Here is a 20,927-nt window from a genome sequence, read left to right on the forward strand (position 1 = left end):
CCTTAAAAACAACACAGTAAAAAGGGATATATATTAGAAATATTAATAATTTTAGAGTGAAACATTTTCTTTTTATGATAGCAAAAGTTGTTCTCAATTTGCTGTCATAAATCACTTCTTTTGAATAGCAAACCAGAGTTAACACGTTGCTATCAACTTACCGTTGATGGAATTAAAATTCACATGAGTTCAACGTGGCGGACATAATGCTACCTCACCTTGTTCCTAATTTCTTGAAGGTAGTTGCTTCAACAATTGGCGGCAATATAATTACAACTTTTCAGATATTTGGCTATCTGAGCAGCCTTAATGCTTCAAATCTTTTACCTCTCCTTTATTTAAGCATCAATGTAGTTTTATTTTTTAATTGTAGATACGCTAATCTATTTTATAAAATATAATATGTTATATATATATATTATATATTATATGTTATATGTTATATATATATATATATATAAATTATATTACTATATAAATTGTACTATGTATTCATAAAAGTAAAGGTATAAGTTTTTGCTTTTAGTGATGGACGCGGATGGCAAGCGCGCGTGGGGCACATTTTCCGGTAATACATATTGGCTCGGAGATGTGGATCAATGTCGTAAAATGGAAGAGGGATTCGCGGAATGGCAAAGGAGTGAACAACTCCAGCGAAACGAAGAATTACCACCTTTTCGCGTCAGTATGAACTCTGTTAAATTTGCCTTTGACAGTTTGGAACTAGAACTAAACAAGGTAATTAGTATAAAATGTGGACGATTTTATCAACTCATTATAAGTCTGAATCTCCTTAATAATGAAACATTTATTTGTCAGACTCGGAATATCACGCTTGGATTATGTCTGCCAATAACGTGCAACACAAAGGACGTCGAGAGACTTTTATACTTTGCTCAATTTCAGTCTGACGCTGATTTTCCGTTAAACATTACCATTTATTACGTACGAAATCTTTCAACAGGATATGTATTTTGGGATGACATGATATTTTATATTTTGTTGTATGTTGGTATTATACAGTTCGCATTATCCCGTAGTAGTATTAGCGCAATGTGAAAAATAATTTTATTGTTATATTTCTAATTAATTAATAATTATTAATTAATTTAAATTAATATGTACGTTTTACATAGTTCATTACTGTGTAGCAACCACAAATATATACTCACATATAAAAATTCAAGTATTATTTCATGACAATAAGAAGTAAGCAACAAAATTCAATAGATTGCAACACTGGAAAAAATAAAGATTGGGAGATGATCGACGGAATATTAGTAGAGTGATTATTCTTTTATCGAGTTATTTATGATATAAAAAGAACAAAAATGACACTTTTAATCGCTTACAGCGAAGGTACGAGTATGTAACATTCATTAAGCATTAAATAAAAAGTTGAAAATTCCTTTTTCAAGAAACATTTATTACATTTTTTATAAAAATTAATTTTCATTGTGAAAATTCAACTAAAATATAAGGTTAAATGTTAAATTTTATACAGTAATATAGCAGTTTAATATTATATATATTATAGCAGTTTATTATTGTAATATAGTAATAAAATAGAGACGCTACAAGCTTTAAAATGATTCCCGAATCACTTAGCTTTCGTAATTTTAGCCCAAGTTACAGCTCATGTGGATAATGTTGGCCTGTGTTGATATATAAGCAAAAATATTGTTTTTACTTTCTATTTAATTTGTGTCACTATTCGTCGGTGACTCAAATCAGGTTTGATTTTTCTGATTGACTCTACTTTTTCTGGTTAACTTTATTTCGACTGTGAGTTGAATCTATTGGGGGGAAAGGGGGAAGAGAAGCAGTAATTCTAAACTATCAGAAAAGTAAAATAAATTTTCTATATATATTTTCTATATTAAATTCTCTTATTGCACCATAGGCTGCGTTCCAATAATTGCTACAGTATTGCAAACTATAATACACGAGTATATGTAATATGAACTATAGATTGCAGTATTGCAACGATTATCGGAACGCTGCTTGAATTGGGTTGAATCAGCAAATTGAAAATTCCGCAAGAATTTATACCTTAATTCAACAGGCTGTAACTACGGCAAAAATAATGATAGAGAAATAGTTAAAAGTATTTTAAAGCTGGAAATCTCTAATTTTCAGCTATGTTACAATCATAACATTATTTGTGTTTATTGCCGAAACATTTCGAGTTAGAAGAAAAATCGTGACTGTTCAATATTCCACTTCTTCCTGTCTCTCAATTGCGTTTTTTAACGAAAACTAAATTTTATTAAAAATGTGACAAATGCTTCTTGAAGGAGAAATTTCCAACTTTTTATTTATTACTTAATGAACGTTGAATATCCATTCGTTTACCTACTGTAAGCGATTAAAATAAAGATATTATTTCTGCTATTTATATCATTGAATAACTCGGTGAAAAATAAGAATCACCTCGCTATTTGCCTGTACGTGAGTTAAAGAAAAAACCTTGCACTTTCAAATTATGTAAGTCTCATTGATTTTTTGTTTCCGTGGTGCAATTAGAAGAATCTTGCTAAAAATGTTGACATATGTCGGATTTCAATTTATATTTATATAAAATTGTAAAAATTAATAAAACTTTATCTGTAATAATATATATAAAAGGTAGAGACTTTAGACTGTAAAACGCTTCTTGCACCATTCAATAATTTTTATTTTTATCAATGTTACAGCCCGTTGAATATTATTTCTTGTACTTTTACTTCTTGTGATCATGAAATAATCTTTTATATCAATATAAGTAATATATATATATATACAATTAAAATATACTGCAGAGTTTCCTTCGTCGTGGTATGCTCGCTTACATTCATCGGTACTTGTTACGACATTTCATTGCGATACAAAGTCTTACAAAGGACTGACGAGAAGATTAATAACAAAAATGTAGTAATATTGTCAACACTGACATCAAACGAGAAACTCGATAACAAAGTTACTATTTCAAAATTATGGGCCGTGAAGACTCACAATGGTTCCCTCGGTAATCAGTTACATTTTTTTTCTACACCATACTTTTGCGATGTTAACTCATTCTAATAATTCTTTGTAGATGTTCAAAATTCAAACACAACGCCGAAACTTTGGTCGGAGACACTGATGTCCTTCAGTCTACTTGTAAATATATCCAAAATCTTCAGTCTGCACGTTGGTACGGATACTTTAGCGCCAATACACGGCCTAAGATTTTATTCGATGCTCTGGGTGATTCTGGGTCATGTCTGTCTTAATACCAACGAAGTCTCAGGTACGTATATGTAACTCAGAAGACAATCGATTCCATCATAATGTACCTTCCTTTTTGTTATAGAGAATAAAACGTTCCGGAATGTAGCTGAGGGAAAATTTCTCTATCAGATCATCGGTAATAGCATATATTCCGTGGATACATTTTTCTTCATGAGGTGTGTGCACGACTCATTATACTCAATTAATTAATAGACGTATTGAATGATAGAGGAAAAGAAAATATTTTCTTTATTAATTTTATTAATTTTATATATATATAATAAATTAATAAAAATAAATATATGAACACACACACACACACGTGTGTATACACACGTACGCACGCACACACGTACGCACACACACACGTACGCATGCACGCACGCACGCACGCACGCCGCACGCCGCACGCCGCACGCACGCACGCACGCACACACACACACACACACACACATTGTAGAAAAATATATATACATATATATTGTAGGAAAATTATATGCACATGTATAATATAGTAGATAATAGATAATCGGAATAAAAATGAAAAAACAATGGACCTCTGTTTTAGCGGATGCTTGGTGACATTTCTTTATTACCGCACTATCAAAAACAAGAAGATGCAAGAGAAAAGGGTGATAAAGGGCTGTCAGGGTCAGGTTCTGCAGTTCTTAGGAATGATATCGTACAGATATTTTCGATTGACCCCGGTTTACCTGCTGATGATCGGCCTTGTCCAGGTGTCGATGAAGTGGTGTCATGATCACTCCATGATCGAACTACCCGCTGCACTAGATTACAAAAATTGCGAGAAATTCTGGTGGCGGAATGCTCTGTACATAAATGTCTATTTCGACGTACCTGATCGGGTAAACGCAATTCCGCACAATTTAAAAGCATCGATCAATTTCTTCCAATGGCAACTTTATAAAAAAATATTTGTATTGATTACTTTATTTAATTGATACAGTCTGTCGGTATATTTATTAGAAAAAATTTTCTTGGAAAAATATCACGATCTAAAATATCCCAAATACTCTTCTCAATATCAGACGCGTTTAACTGAAATTTAAATCTTCAATTATTACAGTCCCTGACTATATTATTACACGCACTGATTCTTTAATATAATACAGGTTAAAAGGAGAAGGAAAGTTACTAATTTTATATTTACTCGATTAGAAGAATTTTCAGTGTCAAACAGCGCTTTTACCCCTGCGACCTTCTGAGATATCAAATCACTTGTTTTACCTATAATTTTTGTAAACAATATTATTATTTTTCACACAAAAATTTATTTTTCTAGTTAATAAGCAAGGTATTTGAAGTTTCAAGTCACAAATAAACAAAAATAAAACTAAATTTCAATTGACACACTCAAAACACGTATGTTTCTGTTATTATCAATTAACGCGGGCTCATACTTGTTCAAGGTCGTTGTAACAGCCAAGTGAAATGACATCATAAAAAATAATCACATTTTACAGAATAATCATTCCTTAACATAATTCGATCGATAGATGAGCCATACTATAAAGCTGGTTCTCGGAAGTCAATGAAATGTAACAAATTAAAGTGTGTTTAAAACTATGGCCAGAGACTATTTCTCCGAATTAATCTTTATTTCCCGAGTAGGTAGATTTAAATTGAACCCAAGTACAGTGAAATCCACAAAAGCGAAAGATATGTATCACAAAGATCCACAATTATGCATTAATTATTAATTAATACTTCTCTAATTATATATATGTTTGAATATCTGGTCGTTCACTGTGCACAGTGCATGTCCTGGTCTTGGTATCTAGCGAACGACACGCAGTTCTACATCCTAGGCTCGATCATCCTAATAATTGGAGCAAAGTAAGTTGGCCAGCCGAACATATAGGCAGGAGATTAAAATTCGAGCGTCGATTACCTAACCGACTTTTTCTTTCAGCTTTCTACCGCTGGCCACACTCATCGTCACTTTCTTTTTGATCGCCTCGTGGGTCACGACAGCACTAATTACTTTACACATAAGACACGTGCCAAGGTAAGCATAGAGATCACAGCGCATTAATCGAAATGCGCATGTCACATCGTCCATCTTTGAAACGTATTACGCTAATTACGCGCGTCTAGAGAACGCGTGAGATACAAGAGGAGCTGCATAAAATAGGTAAACACATTCTTAGCATCCAGGATCCGATGGCTCGCTTCGATATCCTCTACGACAAGCCGTGGACGAGAATAGGACCGTATCTCATAGGAATGGCCACCGGATGGTACCTCTTCAGGGTCAATTGCAAGACGAATATGAAGAAAGTGAGCGAACCTCGCGTAATCGCTTTTTCTGACGCGCACGACAATTCGCAACGTGCCCAATTTTCAAACATTGGATCGTCAAGCGAATAATAAATAGCCGTATCTTAGATCTGATATGAATGATGCAAAGATACATAAAAAACTGAAGCAAACATACGGATAATTTATTTGAGCGATTACATACGCGATATGCAAGCGCACGTATGGTATGATATGGTCTAAGGCTTTGCTATTCGCGGTCAACGCAATCAACAAGTGTAAAATCGTGTCAATCTCGTTATAAATAACGGCAGCAAGAAATAATTAATTCGCGGTTTTTATGGTGATTGCAGGCTGTAGTTGTATTCGGTTGGTCTCTTTGCTTGACCATCATGATATGTTTAGTTTTTGGATTACGCAAAAATACCTTTGGACCGGTATTGTCCGCGATGTATACATCGCTGTCACATTCCGCTTGGGCAATATGTTTAGCATGGATCTTGATCGCCTGCGTTACCGGTCACGGTGGTGAGTATTACGTATCTTAATACACAAAGGTTCTCTCTATATATTTATTAATTCAATTACGTAGTTGTAAAAGCGAGAACAAGATCGTACGAATATAAAAATATGTCGTAAGAACTATGTAACCGCTGTGAGGATTTTTTTCAGGTGCGGCAAATTATATTCTCTCCTGGAAGTACATATATCCGTTCTCCAGATTGACATATTGTGCTTATCTAGTGCATACCTGGCTTATAAGATTTCTAATTCTACTGGGTGGACGTTCGTTACATCTCTCGTACAGTTTCTTGGTATTTCTTCGCATTTCTTTATTAATATATTATTCGAAAACTTGTTTAATCCTGATGTATCGACTATTGATTTTTTGTTACTAACTTAAGCACGAGTGTTATCTGTGGATACCACTAGATTTCGATTCGTACTATCATATATTGGTATACATATTTCTTAGAGCGCAGTTCGTTTAATATTGCAAGTTCTATTAGACAGTTTCAAGCGAAGATCTGCAATATTCAATATAAAAGAAACACATATTTTTGACACGATATTACAAAAGATAATGAAGGTAAAAGCTTCGTAGAAAAGATTGATAACTTCTAGCATTATAAATAATATGTAATTGTTAATTTCTCCTTTATCTTCGTCATTATAGAGAGATAAAGAAGTATATTGTCCAAAAAAGTTTTCTACAACATATGCAAATATATTAATAATGTCAATCACCATGTCGCTTAGTCATTGCACAACCAAAAAGTAATCGATTAATGACTGTCATCAACGTTTATTTTTGAACGTTACAAATAAGTCCATTTAATAACATTGGTAACATTGATAATATTAGTAACGTTAATGAACCATTTTATAGAATCGTTGAAAGCGAAAACGTCTGGAGTATTTGAAAACGTTGAACGAACCACTTCCTTAGAGTTATTTCAAAATATTCCGATCAACATCTTCTCTCTCTCTCTCTCTCGTTTACGTAAACCTAGATATTGTTTGATATTTTGTCAATAATTATTTTATTTCGCACACTTCAATGCAAATTTTGCGCAAAAGAAAAGTCAAGTTTAGATAAGTTTAACTTAAGTAGAAAGACTCAATTAAGAAGAAGAGACAATCCCTAAAATTATGTTCAATATCAAGATATATAGTTGTGTATCGAGCCAAATGTACGCGCGACCGGTATATACGAGGGTGGATTAAATATTAACGAGCCTTTTGCAAAAAAACCATATGTTTTTCAAAATCAATTCTAATTTACATTTTCCTTATTTTTCTACATAGTCCTCCATCTTATCTATACACTTCCTCCAACGGTCTGGTAATTTCTGATATCATAAAAGTAATCCTGATATCATAAAAGTTCGCGAACGTGTATCAAACCAATTATACACGAACTGCTGCACCTCCTCGTTCGTTGTGAAGCGCTGTCCACCAAGGGCTTCTTTGAGTGGCCCAAACATATGGAAGTCGCATGGTGACAGGTCTGGGCTGTAGGGTGGATGTTCTAGGACAGCCCAATGCATATCGGCCAATTTTTGCCAATTTCTTCATTCAGCAACTTTGGAATCCAATGAGCCGACACTTTTCGAAATTGCAAATGATTGATTGCACACTTCCATAGCTGATCTGAGGTTCCTGAGAGATTTCAAGAACAGTTAAGTGCCGATCGCCTTCGATGAGTTCTCGAACAGCCTTGGTGTTCTGTGCTGGTGCGGGGACTGTTCTTTCTTAAATTCGTTATACCACTGCTTCACCCGAGCCCGTGAAAAGGTTCTTTCCCCGAACTGTGGGAGTAAACGGCGCCAAATTTCAGCAGCATTTACATTTTCGTTGACGAGAAATAATAACACGTTATGCAACTTGTACCTCTTTTCCGTTCATCGTGATTGCTGCTGAGAGTAAGAAGCACCTGGCGCGCCAACGTTATTACTGCCTTCCACATGACCCTCCTCCACTGTCCAAAACGTTGCAGACCTCTCACGCCGCCAACGGGCGTGCAATTTAAAAAGGCTCGTTTATATTTGATCCACCCTCGTATTTATGCGACAACATGAGTTCAACGCAAATAAGATTTTTCGTTTGACTATAACGGTTGATTTGATGAAGTTCTAGATAAGTTTAATCGATTCCTCGGACTTACGTTACTTAATAAAACTGTTTTTACTTTTGCTCTACATTGTTTAGAAGCTGAGTTATTTTGATTCAAAGTCTGAAATCGTGAATTTTTATGAAGGAAGCGTCTCCTCACCAGAAAATGTCAGCTTACTATTTTCTCTCTGCTAAGTGGCTCTATAGCTCAGATCATTTGATCAATTCAGATCATCATCTGATTAGGTGATCAAGTTTGTTTTGAGTTATTTGGGTCGATATTTTGTATCTGGCACAACCTGTTACAATTTTGGCCCGATGCCTATTTTAGGTCCAGTAAGACCCAAGCCTATTAACAAATTTTTTTTTAATATTTATTGATGCGCCCAATTTGTCATCGCTGTGAAGTTGATTCAAATACCCATTTTGCTACTTGCATATTTTTACATCTGACATAACTTAGTACAATTTGGGACCGAAACCCATTTTAGTCCCAATAAGGTCCAAGCTCTTTTTTTGTAAAAATCTTTATTTTTTTGTTGTTTTCGGCTTAAAACAGTTTTGCTCTCTAATAAAGCTGATGAGATTTTATTTCCATGCTCAGATTAGGTCTGATCAGGCTCAGGATGTGCTCAGCCAGATTAGAGGTTTTTTTCATCTTCAGGTTCAGGATATTTTCCATCTGACACAGCTTCTTCAGGTTCAGGATATTTTTCATCTGACCTAGCTTGTTACAATTTTAGCCTTAGGCCCAAATTATAAACCCAATAAGACCTAATTTTTTTTTTTAAATAACCTTTATTTTTAGGTTGATTTAGGCTTACAAGACAATTTTTCTCATATATATTTATATAGATATATATTAGATATATATTTCTTATATTTTTCATATTTAATATTAAAATGTTATGTTAATCTGTGTAATAAATAATTTTTATTTTTCATGTATTGTATAATATCAATATGTTATGTTGATGATCCGTGTAATAATGTACACAAGATAAATAACGAAACGTGAAATTGACAAAAGTATTTGAGTATTGATTAAGAAATTGATAAAACCATTAAAGCAGGAAATATAGTTCAGAATTAATGTTTAATATAATAATCTTTTCACAGAAACAATTGTTTAGCATATTCATTTTTAAATATAAAAAAAAAACGGTTATGCGCGTGCATTTGGCTCCTGTTTTTACTTTTTTTTTTTTGAGAAAGATAATCTTTTATAGATAAATGATAACATAAATAGCAATTTACGATTGGAGACTCACGTTGATGTATTTTACAGACGGTGTTATTTTTTGGATATGCGGTGATGTCATACGTTATATCGTTGTTCCTCAGTCTACTCTTCGAGGCACCAATGGTATCTCTGTTGCGAATAACTCATCCCTTCAGAAAGTGGAATTAAATATCATTACCGATATAAAGAGAAATCAAAAGTTAAAAATTACACGTAAGGCAAGACTAACTGTAAGATAAAAATTAAACTCAGCTTATTTATGTTAACCAAATATATTTGTACATATATTTTAACTTTGGACAACGAGTCAACATTGTTATAGAAATACTACAGATATTCGTATATTAAAACTTTTCTTTTACGATTTTCGCTTCAATACAAAAAAATAACGATATAAGAAAGAGTATGAAATCTACATGTAAAATATCATCTTCATTTTAAATAAAATTTCTCCCACTCGAAAAGAAAGTTTTAAAACTTGTATTATCTGTTCAAAAAGTATGATATTGATTATATATATGAAGAAAAAGAAACCTTTATGTAAATTATAATAAAATTTATTTTACATAATACCTAAGTAGTACAGTTATTTTCATATATGTTTTTTAAACGTATATAATACAGTTATGAGATATTGCACGCGTTCAAAGAATGTATATGAAACTAATATATGCTATCTGGATACATCGAAATGTTACCCTATCAATATAATTGTTATATAAGCCCTATCTCGGCGGTATAATTTCTCACTGAAACGCGCCATTTTTCTCGCAATTCTGCTTACGAGAACAGTCTGTGTCATATCTTTAGTATTATACAGATAAAATGTGTAACATGGGAGTTTCTATATGTTTCTGTTGCATATATACAGAGTGATCAATTTAAAGTGTTACAAGCCATTATATCTGAAAATGCACATCATAGCAAAAAATATTTAAGACAAAATGTTATGGTTTGAAAATCAAAGATCAAAGATCAAATAATAGTGAAAAAGTAATTAAAAAAAAAATCAAAGTAAGTAATTAAAAAAAAACAAAGGTCGTCATTAATTTTTTAAATAGAATAGCTCTATTTCTTATAGTAGATTCTTATAGCTGACATCGGAACGTTTCCAAAATGATATTGTTACGTTCGCGCGGGAAATAAAACGAGACAACGTTAAATGGGAAACAACTTCAACTATATATTTGCTATTTACAAGAAAACACGCAGGCTCAAACTCTCTCTCTCTCTCTCGAAAGATCGACGCGCACGTCACGGCAACTCAACCGCCCCAGAGAGAATCTCTCAAATCTGTTGTTTATCGGTCAACGCTGATCATCTGTTGTTTACGACTCGTTGTCAAGAGAATCAGCTGTACGTTCAGAGCGCTAAAAACGCGGGCATTAAGACATGGGCGTAACAATATAATTAAATCCCCTTTCGTAAGAATTTCTTAATTTATGATTATTATGTAAAAACTTCTTAATTTATGAGTCTTTAATATTACAGTAGCGTTGATATTATTCAATGCGTATCAGATAATGATAAAGATTGCGAGACTTTATTCACATCCATTTATCTTTCTGTATGTATCTATATATAAATGTAAGCACACGTGCTTGATTAATATGAGTGGCCTTGTCTCTCACGTTCGCTGTATTTGAATAGCGTGAGTCCTCTTGCTTCTCACGTTCGATATGCATGATTAGCATAAGTCCCCTTATCTCTCATCTTGAGTAATAATTTTTTTCATTAGCTATGAATTAGTCATTATCGTAATGGATCGGCAATATCAGGAATATTTTGATATGTTCATTGTATTAGAAGAGTGTAGGAAGAACTATTGCCAAACAGCAAATATGTGTGCTGAACGTTATCCTGAAATCACGAAAGAAAATCGCATATAGCATTTACAGCTAACGGAATATTTTATTAGTTGTGGTACAGTGCAGGAAAAAAAACACGAAGGAAAACAGCTACTAGTGATGTTCAATCGAATTTTATGGTTGGTATTAGTTAATTAAAGAGGGAAAATGAATTTAGCAAAAGTTCAATACTCAGAATGCTACATGAAAACAATTTTCATCTATTTCACATTCACTTACATCAAAATTTAGAACTTGATTTTACAAGTCGCATAAATCAACAATATTATGTTACGTATGATTAATGAGGAACAAACTTTCCTTTCACATGTCTTATTTTCCAATGAAATTAATTTCCGTAATAATGGACAAGTGAATAGGCATAACATGTACTATTGGGCGGTTGAGAATTCTCGTTGTGGATGCGAATTATTCATTTTCAACGCCTTTGATCTCTGAATATCTGATATGGCATCGTGGATTTTAAACACCTTTAATGTGCAAAGTGCATACAAATTTTATAGAGAAATACTCACGCAACTATTAAAGAACTAGGTTTACGCATAAACATGTGGATACAACATGATGGAGCACCAGCGCATTATGCAAGGATTTCTCGACAGAAAATGCAAAAGATTTTCCCTCAGAAATGGATAGGACGAGGGAATGTAGTGCACTGACTTCCTTGTTTTCCAGATTTAACGTCACTTGATTACTTTCTATGGAGTACCATTAAAAGTCGAGTCATGGCAACTGCTTTAATGACAACGGAAGATATAAAATGCAGAATTCGACAAGCCTGCTCTATAATTACGATAGAACAACCGGTAATAGTTCGTCGAGCGTTTCAGCGAAGATTGCAACTGTGTCTACAACAAGAAAGTAAACATTTTTAATATTTATTGAATCAATGCGAAGAATTCTGATGAAAATGTACACAAATGTGTGTTGCGGATCGAGCGAAGCTCGACCGCAGTGTTGCAGCGCGACAGGCGAGATGGTCTCGTGCGCGCTGGACCCTCGCTGCCGTAGGTAGCGGCGCACGCCGCGAGGCGGCGCGTCGCCCGGGTGATCAGCCCGCGAGCGAGTTCGCTCGCTGGTGGATATATAAGAGCGCTCTGTACAAACACTCGGTGAGGCTATTCTCGTCTGTCATAGTTGATGGAATAGTGAGCAATGGCTCTCTTTTTTTTGAGTATGTCGTTTTCGGGGGTTGTACGACGGTCGTCTTTTGATAGTAAATCAAACTCCTTCTGGTACCCGACCTCGTTCCGCACTCATAGCCGTAAACGCCATAAGATCTTCTTCCAAGACTGAGGGAGGAAGGGCTCCAGGAAATTCGTCTGGCGAGGAAGTAACTCAGCCGGGAGGGCGGCACTGTTGATCGAGAATCAGTGACGGGGAGATGAATTAACTCAGGTTGTCGAGTTAGATCCACGAGCGCGCGCGCTCTCGTCCACGTAGCATTGCATTCAGAAACGGATTAGACACACACAACTGTCTCTCCGCAAGGTCAGAAGGACGTGCTCTAGCCAAAGACCAAATTTCTCCGGCACTGCTCGGTGCGGGCAGCACCGTTCGCTGCGCCTCGGTGTAATCGCGCGGAGCCTTGGCAACTCGTCTGGTGTATAAAGAGGTAATCCCGGGGTCTCCAAATATTATATATTCTCTACCCTCGGGGTTGAGGAGATTCCTGGAGTGCGTCCCCAGTTACCGACGGGAGGGGGAGAAGCCCTTTTCGTGGGGTACATGGGGGGGAGGGGAGGGGAGCACTTCTTGGAGAAGTTCGCTAAATCCCCGACTTCCATTGTCGACATCGTTGGGTCACTAAGGACCCAGAGGATTCGCATCGGGCACAGTGGTTGGGTCTCGACCCCCGTTCTGACATATAACAGCCCCCTAACCACCGTCAGCAACCGTGGATCGCTGACGGGGGACGGCTCGCGTAGCATCCTAAGAACGCCAACGGCAAGGTAGAGGTCGTACGAGACCTCTACGCCTCAGGCACAGCATACATCGCCGGCCAAGTAGGTCGCTGGCGGGCAACCCCCCTCGATCCGACATGGAACCTCAGCGTTCAGGGCAGGGGAGAGCCTTCCCGTAGCACCGTGCGTGCAAGCACCGGACGGTCTAAACTTGCACGGAATCGGCGCTCATACTAAGTATTATCCACTCTTTCGTTTTTTTACTGTTTTTATTGTTGTCTTAAGCATAGATCTTAGTGGTTTATCAGTAGTGATTTAGACGATATTATTATTAAAAAATGCCAAGAACTAACAGTTGTTGTAATCCATTGAAAAAAAAAGATCATAAATGTGTTTATAAAAATGTTCTAATTACAGAAAAATGGGATGAAAAATTTAAAAATTTAGTTGGATATATGTTTGTAAGTCTTGCAAGAGTCAAATATACAGGCAATCTAATATCATAAATTTACAACTAGTCTCGGAAAATAGTACATTTGAAAGAAACTCTCCGATTCTTGAGACAGATAGTGACGAACAAGATGACGAAGATGAAGATCCTAATATCAATGATAAGGTAATTATAATGTTATATAATAAAATTTTTGTTGGATTTGAAACAAAGCAAATATTTTATTCCAAGCAAGTGCAATAACAAAAAACTGATTATCTATGATTCAGATTGCGAAATCATTCAATTTTTTAAAATATTTAATTTAATTCTTATCAAATTATTATTTAGTATCGTAAAGAGTCAAAAAATATATTTATTACTTTATTATTGTATTTTATTATTTATTATTGTAGGATTTTGAAGTTTCACCTGCCAAAAAATCACGATTCGAATTATTGGCTGGAGTCCAACTCCAGACTGTTATTTCAACGATTGCGAGAAATGCCCCGGTACAAGTATCACTATTGATAAACTTCAAATTTTGTTAAAAGACTCGGAAATTTCAGTAATAACATATAATCAGTGGACAAGTACAGCCAACAGAAATCCAGCAGTCACCTTTCTATGGATGAAAATTGGATTGCGGATTTAAGGCTTGCTATCTCTAATGAAGTTACTCGTTCTCGTAAAATTAGTCTTTTAACCACAGTACCTTTATCTTGGAGCATCCGACAAATGAGAAAAGAATTTAATGTATCTCGACGAATGGCTTCACGAGCAAAAAAGTTACACGAAACTTCGGGATACGGAGCTCGTCTTGAATTGAAAAGTGGGCGTAAGCGTTTGAAAGATTCGATTGTTGAAAAAATCCAAAATTTAGTAGATTGACTAAGTTTTGTATTTTTTTCAATTATTATATTTTTATATTTTGAACTTAGTAGTAAAACTTTTTTATTAGGCTTGCTTTTATAAATGGTCAGAGTACAATTCTCAGATTTATAAAGTTTTGTGGAAAACCGTGTCATTTTATCTTTCTTAGCTTTCGCAATTTCAGGTAATTCTTTTCGGTTTGCACGTATAGTGCCAACTAAAATAGTTTTCTTTGCAAGTAACTTTTTTGCAAGTGTAATGCTTGTAAAAAATTATCTGTGATGATACTTCGTCTACAACCTAGATATGGTTCTGTAAGCTTAGTCACTACAAATTCGCTCAGGGAAATGTTCGATCCTCGGGTTTCATCCTTGCCCAAGTACGAAAAACCATTTACAAGGTATTTGCTTCTAACATCGGATGCCAGCCAAAATTTGATGCCAAATTTATCCGGCTTATTTGGTATGTATTGTATAAATCGGCATCTAGCTTTAGTAGGGAACAATTGCTCATCGATTGTTATGTTTGCGTCAGGATTGTAACAAACCCGGCTATTCTCTATAAATTTATTCCATATTTTTNCCATATTTTTGAATTCAAAGCAAATTTGTCTGTTTTTAGTCTTTCACTGCGTTCATTTTTTTTATCAAAACGTATGAACCGAAGTATGTCTATGAATTTATCTCTAGACATTGTTTGGGAGAAAAAAGCCGGACCCCACTTCGTAGACCACAAATATGAACACTTTAAATTTTTTGCCTCATATCTCCTTTAGCATACAAAATTGCTACAAAGGTCCATAATCGTGATTTTGTAACCGTCCATTCCTTATTCAAAACTTTACGAGCTTCGAGTTCGATACATGATTTTATGTATTCCATCATACCTTCGTCAATTATCAAATTGAAAGCGCTACTTACCGAACCAAGCATAATATGCCTTTTAACATAGGCAGTTGGATCTGAGACGTCTTTGAATATGGTATAACCCGGTAATCTACCTACAGTTCTACCTTCTTTCAATGTTTCCCATAAAGTTCCATCAGCAGCTTTTTCGGTTGAAATTTCTTTATTACAAGATGTATCGATAGCGTCTAAATCATTTTCGGTTTCAGAACCAAAAATAACTCTAGCTCTTTTTTTACTAGGAGGTATATAACGAAAAACTTCATCTTCACTTCCGCTTTCAGAATCAGAAATAATCCTGGCTCTTTTTTTGCTAGGAGCTATATAACGAAGATCTTCATCTTCACTGCTTGAAAATTCAATTCCATTGGCTTCCTCCTCTATTTCAATTTCGTTATCACATAGTTCCACATCCGATTCATTATCTGATTGGTCTTTTTTTATTTTGATTAGTTTTTTCAACAAAAGCAAATTTTTCTGATTTTTTTCCATAATAACAACCCTGGATAACCAGATGTAAAATAAATATCAATTGTAATACTTATTACAAATAAATTACAAAATTACCTTTGTGGATCAAATTTTTGTTGCAAAAAATGGATTTTATAAAATTATATTTATTCACTAAAAATGCTCTGTTCACACGCGATGTATAAATCGAACTGATCACAGAAGTGGATAGAAAAGAAAGATAATGTAGCGGAGTAGCGAAAACAAGTGAGGATGGCTCTCATACACACAAACATTGTATGTGAGGAGAAACAAATTAGAGGAGAAACAAATCACGTGCGGCTTGCAAGCCGCAACTTGCCCAAGCCTGATGTAAGCTATAAATTTCATGTGTTATGCGATTAACTGTTAAATCATTTTATGAGTCAAATTGGCTCACAACCGTAAAAATACGTATACCACATTCGATAATGCGAAATGAAGGGATCTGCGGGGGAGAGGAATCAACATTTACATATATTTCATTACGTAACTAAAAACCAACATGTTTTTAAAAAATAATATTTATTTTATATATATATAGTAATCAAAATTTTAATGAGTCAAATTGGCTCAGTCCGTAAATCTAGTGTTAACGGTAGGGAATTTAATTATATTTTAGAAACGTTTCAATGTCAGCTCTAAGAATCTGCTATCAAAAGTAGAGTATTCCATTTAAGAAATTAATAGTGACCTTCATATAACCGAAATAAAAGTTTGATGTATTTTAAAAATGAACTTCACTATTATTTGATTTTCTTCAAAAATTGCTTCTTTTTGTGACGAAAGCAATGAAGTGCAAATAGTTAAACGATTTTGAATAGTTAATTTAGACAATTCATGTGCTTTTTTTTTAATCTTTCCCATTGCGTGCAAACGACCAGAAATGGATGATTTATCAATATTTAATGCTTTAGCTAATTCTTGAGGCGTTTGAGCTAAGTTTTCACCTAACGTTTGAACTGAATGCCTGCAATTCGACAATCTGCAGTCTTTGAACTTTTTTGTTGACCTGAATGTTCTTTGTCTTTCAAATCAAAATCATCACTTTTGAATCGTCAAAATCAGTACTCATATGTTTTAACTAATGGAGCAGGCTTAGAATAAGTTTCTGAGATGAATCGATGAACTTCGGCAGCCGGTTTCTTCGAATCAAAACAGTAAAGTAATAAATGATGAAAATGCTCTTTATCACGTTCCATTTCCAATTACACTAAAAAGTGTAATTATATTTATAAATACACATGTCACGTGTTAAATTATTTGTAGAAATATCCAAGCTTTGAAATGACGCGCCAGCTTTTAAAATATCTCTGGTAGATTTGTTATATACGAAGTCTGTTCAAAAAGTATCGCGAATTTTGTGTTTTTTCAAAAATTATTTATTTATTCATGAATATCTATTTTGTCTCCTTCAAAGTAATCCCCATCAGATATTATACACTTGTGCCAACGTTTTTTCCAATCCTCGAAGCACTTCAAAAAATCATTTTTTGTGATCTTGTTCAGCTCCTCCTTCGATGCCGTCTTTATCTCCTCAATCGTAGCGTAGCGTCGTCCTTTCATGTGCCTCTTCAGTTTCGGGAACAAGAAAAAGTCACAGGGGGCCAGGTCTGGGGAATACGGTGGCTGCGGCATCATTAGTGTGTTGTTTTTGGCCAAAAATTCGCGCACAAGCAACGATATCTGAGCAGGGGCGTTGGTACGAATTTCGCGGCGACCCGCCTCATGCCCAAATCAGTAAAAATCGAATGGCACTAGCCAATCGATATGTTTAGGTCCTCAGCAACTTCTCTAACGGTGATTCGACGATTGGCCAATACTATTTTCTTCACTTCATCAATGTTTTCGTCTGTTGTTGACGTGCTCGGGCGTCCGGCACGCTCTTCGTCGTTCACATCTTCTCGGCCCTCTGAGAACATTTTGTACCACCGATAAACGTTGCTTCGGTCCAAGGTAGCTTCACCATATGCCACAGTCAACATTCGGAATGCGTCCGCGCACTTAATTTTGTTAGATTCTTTGATCCATTTTTTGGAATAAGCAAAAATCAAAGACGAGCCAAAACACGTCCAAGCAAAACAGCTGTCAAAGATAAACTGAATATTCAAAATGGCCGAACTTGTCGGCATAAGTGAGAGACATGAGTACCAACATAACGCCACAAAAAAATCGAAAATCGAATATACGTAACTCGCGGAAATTCAAAATTCGCGATACTTTTTGAACAGACCTCGTATATATATATATATTGTTCAGAATGGTCTAATCTACATATATGTCACAGCTGTTGTACTAATGATAGACACTAGTATATTAAATCTTGAACCTCGAACCTGCCAATAAGTACAACAGCTGTCATATATTTGTAGATTAAGCCACTCTGAACGAAAAAGTCCTTACTATTTTGCAAATAATACTCAAACTTTTGAGTTATTAATTAAAGAAGACCCCTACGTGGCTATTTTCAATACTTAATAATTCGAAATTTTGCATGTTGTTTATAAAATAGTACAAGACATTTTTATTCATTTCAATCCTTTTTACGTGTTCATAAAATTTGTGCATTGAATTGTGGGACACCTTGTATATATGTATTCCTTAACTCACATCTTCATTTGTCTTTTTATTGTATCTGTATGTAAATGTGAATGCACATGCTTGATTAGTGTGAGTCTCCTTGCCTTTCACGTTCGGAGTGCTTGATTAGCATGAGTCCCCTTGTCTGTATATATGTATACACATATACAGGGTGTCCCAGAACTCAATGCATAAATTTCATGAACATATAGAATGGATATGTTGTCCCGTTCTCGGTTCTCGTGATGTGCAAGTAGAACGTGTGAAACTGAGCAGAAAAGTCATGTATCATTTTGCAAAACTTGCAATAGTTAACGAGGAATTAATTATTCTGTCTGAGCTCATAAGCGCAAGAAGCAGTAGGCCGAACATATAAAAAGAAAAATGTGTTATATATACATATATATATATATAATGTGCGCAACAAAAACACGTAAGACTGTATTACATATTTTATCTCTATAATGCTAAAGACACTACACAGACTGCTTTCGTAAAATAATTGCGAGAAAAATGGCGCTTTTTCAGTGAGAAATTATACCGCCGAGATAGAGCTTATATAACAATTATATCAATAGGACAATATTCCGACCTGCAGGCAATCTCTCGCGCTGCTTATTACCGCGCTCCGCTCATTCCACATTTACGATGTTCCTGTTAACGATTGTTTCTTCGTGACACAGCATCCTCCTTGACGCTATTTGCGGAACTTTTACACGGCTTCCGCGGCATTAAGAGGGACTATGAGCATCTGCGAATCACCAGCGTAAGATTCCCCGTAAGAAAAGAAAAACGTTCAGCATGACCGGACAGCCAATAATAGTCTGTCAAAAGATTAGCATAGAGAGAAGGAGACGTTCTATAATAGTATGAAATTTCACGGTGAAACTTCTGGGCTCCGTCGTTAATCCGGCACGAACTCATGCGAAACGCGACGCGCTGAAAGTTTTGCAATTCGTTATCTTAAAACATGGCATGGCTCGCACCGCATCCTGCTGCAAGTCGTTTGGCGTGTAACCGATTCATTTCAATCGATTCGTCAGATTTATTTTAATTAAAATCAGCGGAAGAAGCAGCGGATAAAGTTGTTTCTGTATAATCGGCAAATGCGGCAGCGGTGAATCGTCGGATCGACACGGATTGATGAAATTTCTCTCTTTTCAGTCAGACATAATAATATGAAATGGAATATTGTGGTCAACGCCGGTTCAACACTATCGAAAAGAAATTTTCTTCGTTATTACGCTTATACGTCAGTAGTTCGGCAACTCGCGTCGGTTAAGAGGCTATATTTTAGTCTGAATCTCCAAAATCATCGATTTCTTTCTTTTGCACTTTTTAATGTTTAAGGTCTCAAAAGTAAATTTCTAGGAAATTTATTCGAAATACGTAAAAACAACGGAGCAATAGACATTTGTAGGAGGCGTGCCGCAAGGCAACTATAATTACCTTTCTATATAATAAACAATTATAAATAAATAAATCATCAAATTTTATAAATAAATTATAAATAAATTATTATGAATAAATTACCAGGTTTAGTTTTCTCGTATGCATTGTATATGTATTAGTTTAAGAAGATCATTGGAAATATCTGTTTTGAAAAAGCAACTCTAATGTAGGCCTCCGCACTGAGACGTTGTGCTGTTGTGCTGCATTAACACTTGAAATTGTTACATATTTAACCGTATGTGTTTTTAACAAAAATTTCCATTCGCTTTTGGAAATGTTGACGATAATTTGATAATTGGACGATAATTTGAACGTGATAATTTGATCGGAGACAGAAACGTTTATTTACATATAGGACGAACAATACATCGATTGGTCCGAGTGAAGTTTTTGTTTTTTGACGATATGTAATACTCGTTCTCGAACGCTTTCTTCACGGGAACAAAAAAGGTAAATGGCCATTTCTCTTACACATTACACAAAATGCGAAACCGGAATTACAATTGTGTAATATACTTAATGCTTAAGCGATAACGTCTAATGTCACATTTTTATATATATATTCACGTAACCATCCGATATTGGGGGGAGGGGGGGGGAATTTTACACTCAAGCAAAATTCATTCCCTCCAAACGAGGAAGCATTATACAAGATCGTTTTCTCAAGAATCTTGTTTTATAAATTTAACATGTAAATAAACGTAAAACATAAACGTACCGTTTCTTCCGCATATCTAATCAAGCGGAATTTGAGCAGAGTTCTTCCCACAATTCTAACGACGAATATTCTCCACTCCGAGCTTCTCCGTCGTACGAATGTAAACATCAATGCCGGGATCCACGATGAATTCGATCACGACGATTCCGACTGTAATTTGCATACTCAGCAGCAGGTTTTCATCGCGTGTGCTCGCTTCTCTCTTACATACAATTCCATTAGCCCGACAACGTGATTGTGTGTGCAGATAATTGAATGTTAAAAAGGTAAAAAAAGGGGGAAGAAGAATGTCTTTCGCTGAACGTTAGACGTGCGCC

The 20,927-nt window shown here is 35.2% G+C and overlaps 1 protein-coding gene across 1 annotated transcript; it reads left to right on the forward strand.

Moving 5' to 3' along the window:
- Positions 1-1,331: 1,331 nt before the first annotated feature.
- Positions 1,332-9,559, forward strand: LOC106741277 (nose resistant to fluoxetine protein 6-like). The gene is made up of 10 exons (XM_014613088.1): positions 1,332-1,359; positions 3,077-3,271; positions 3,335-3,428; positions 3,821-4,118; positions 5,030-5,109; positions 5,186-5,281; positions 5,424-5,553; positions 5,886-6,060; positions 6,205-6,347; positions 9,437-9,559. The coding sequence occupies exons 1-10, from the start codon at positions 1,332-1,334 to the stop codon at positions 9,557-9,559; spliced, it is 1,362 nt and encodes a 453-aa protein (XP_014468574.1).
- The last annotated feature ends 11,368 nt before the right edge of the window (positions 9,560-20,927 follow it).

This window comes from Dinoponera quadriceps, unplaced genomic scaffold (genome assembly GCF_001313825.1).
Source record: "Dinoponera quadriceps isolate SergipeBrazil2010 unplaced genomic scaffold, ASM131382v1 scaffold405, whole genome shotgun sequence".
Classification (NCBI taxonomy): Eukaryota; Metazoa; Arthropoda; class Insecta; order Hymenoptera; family Formicidae; genus Dinoponera; species Dinoponera quadriceps.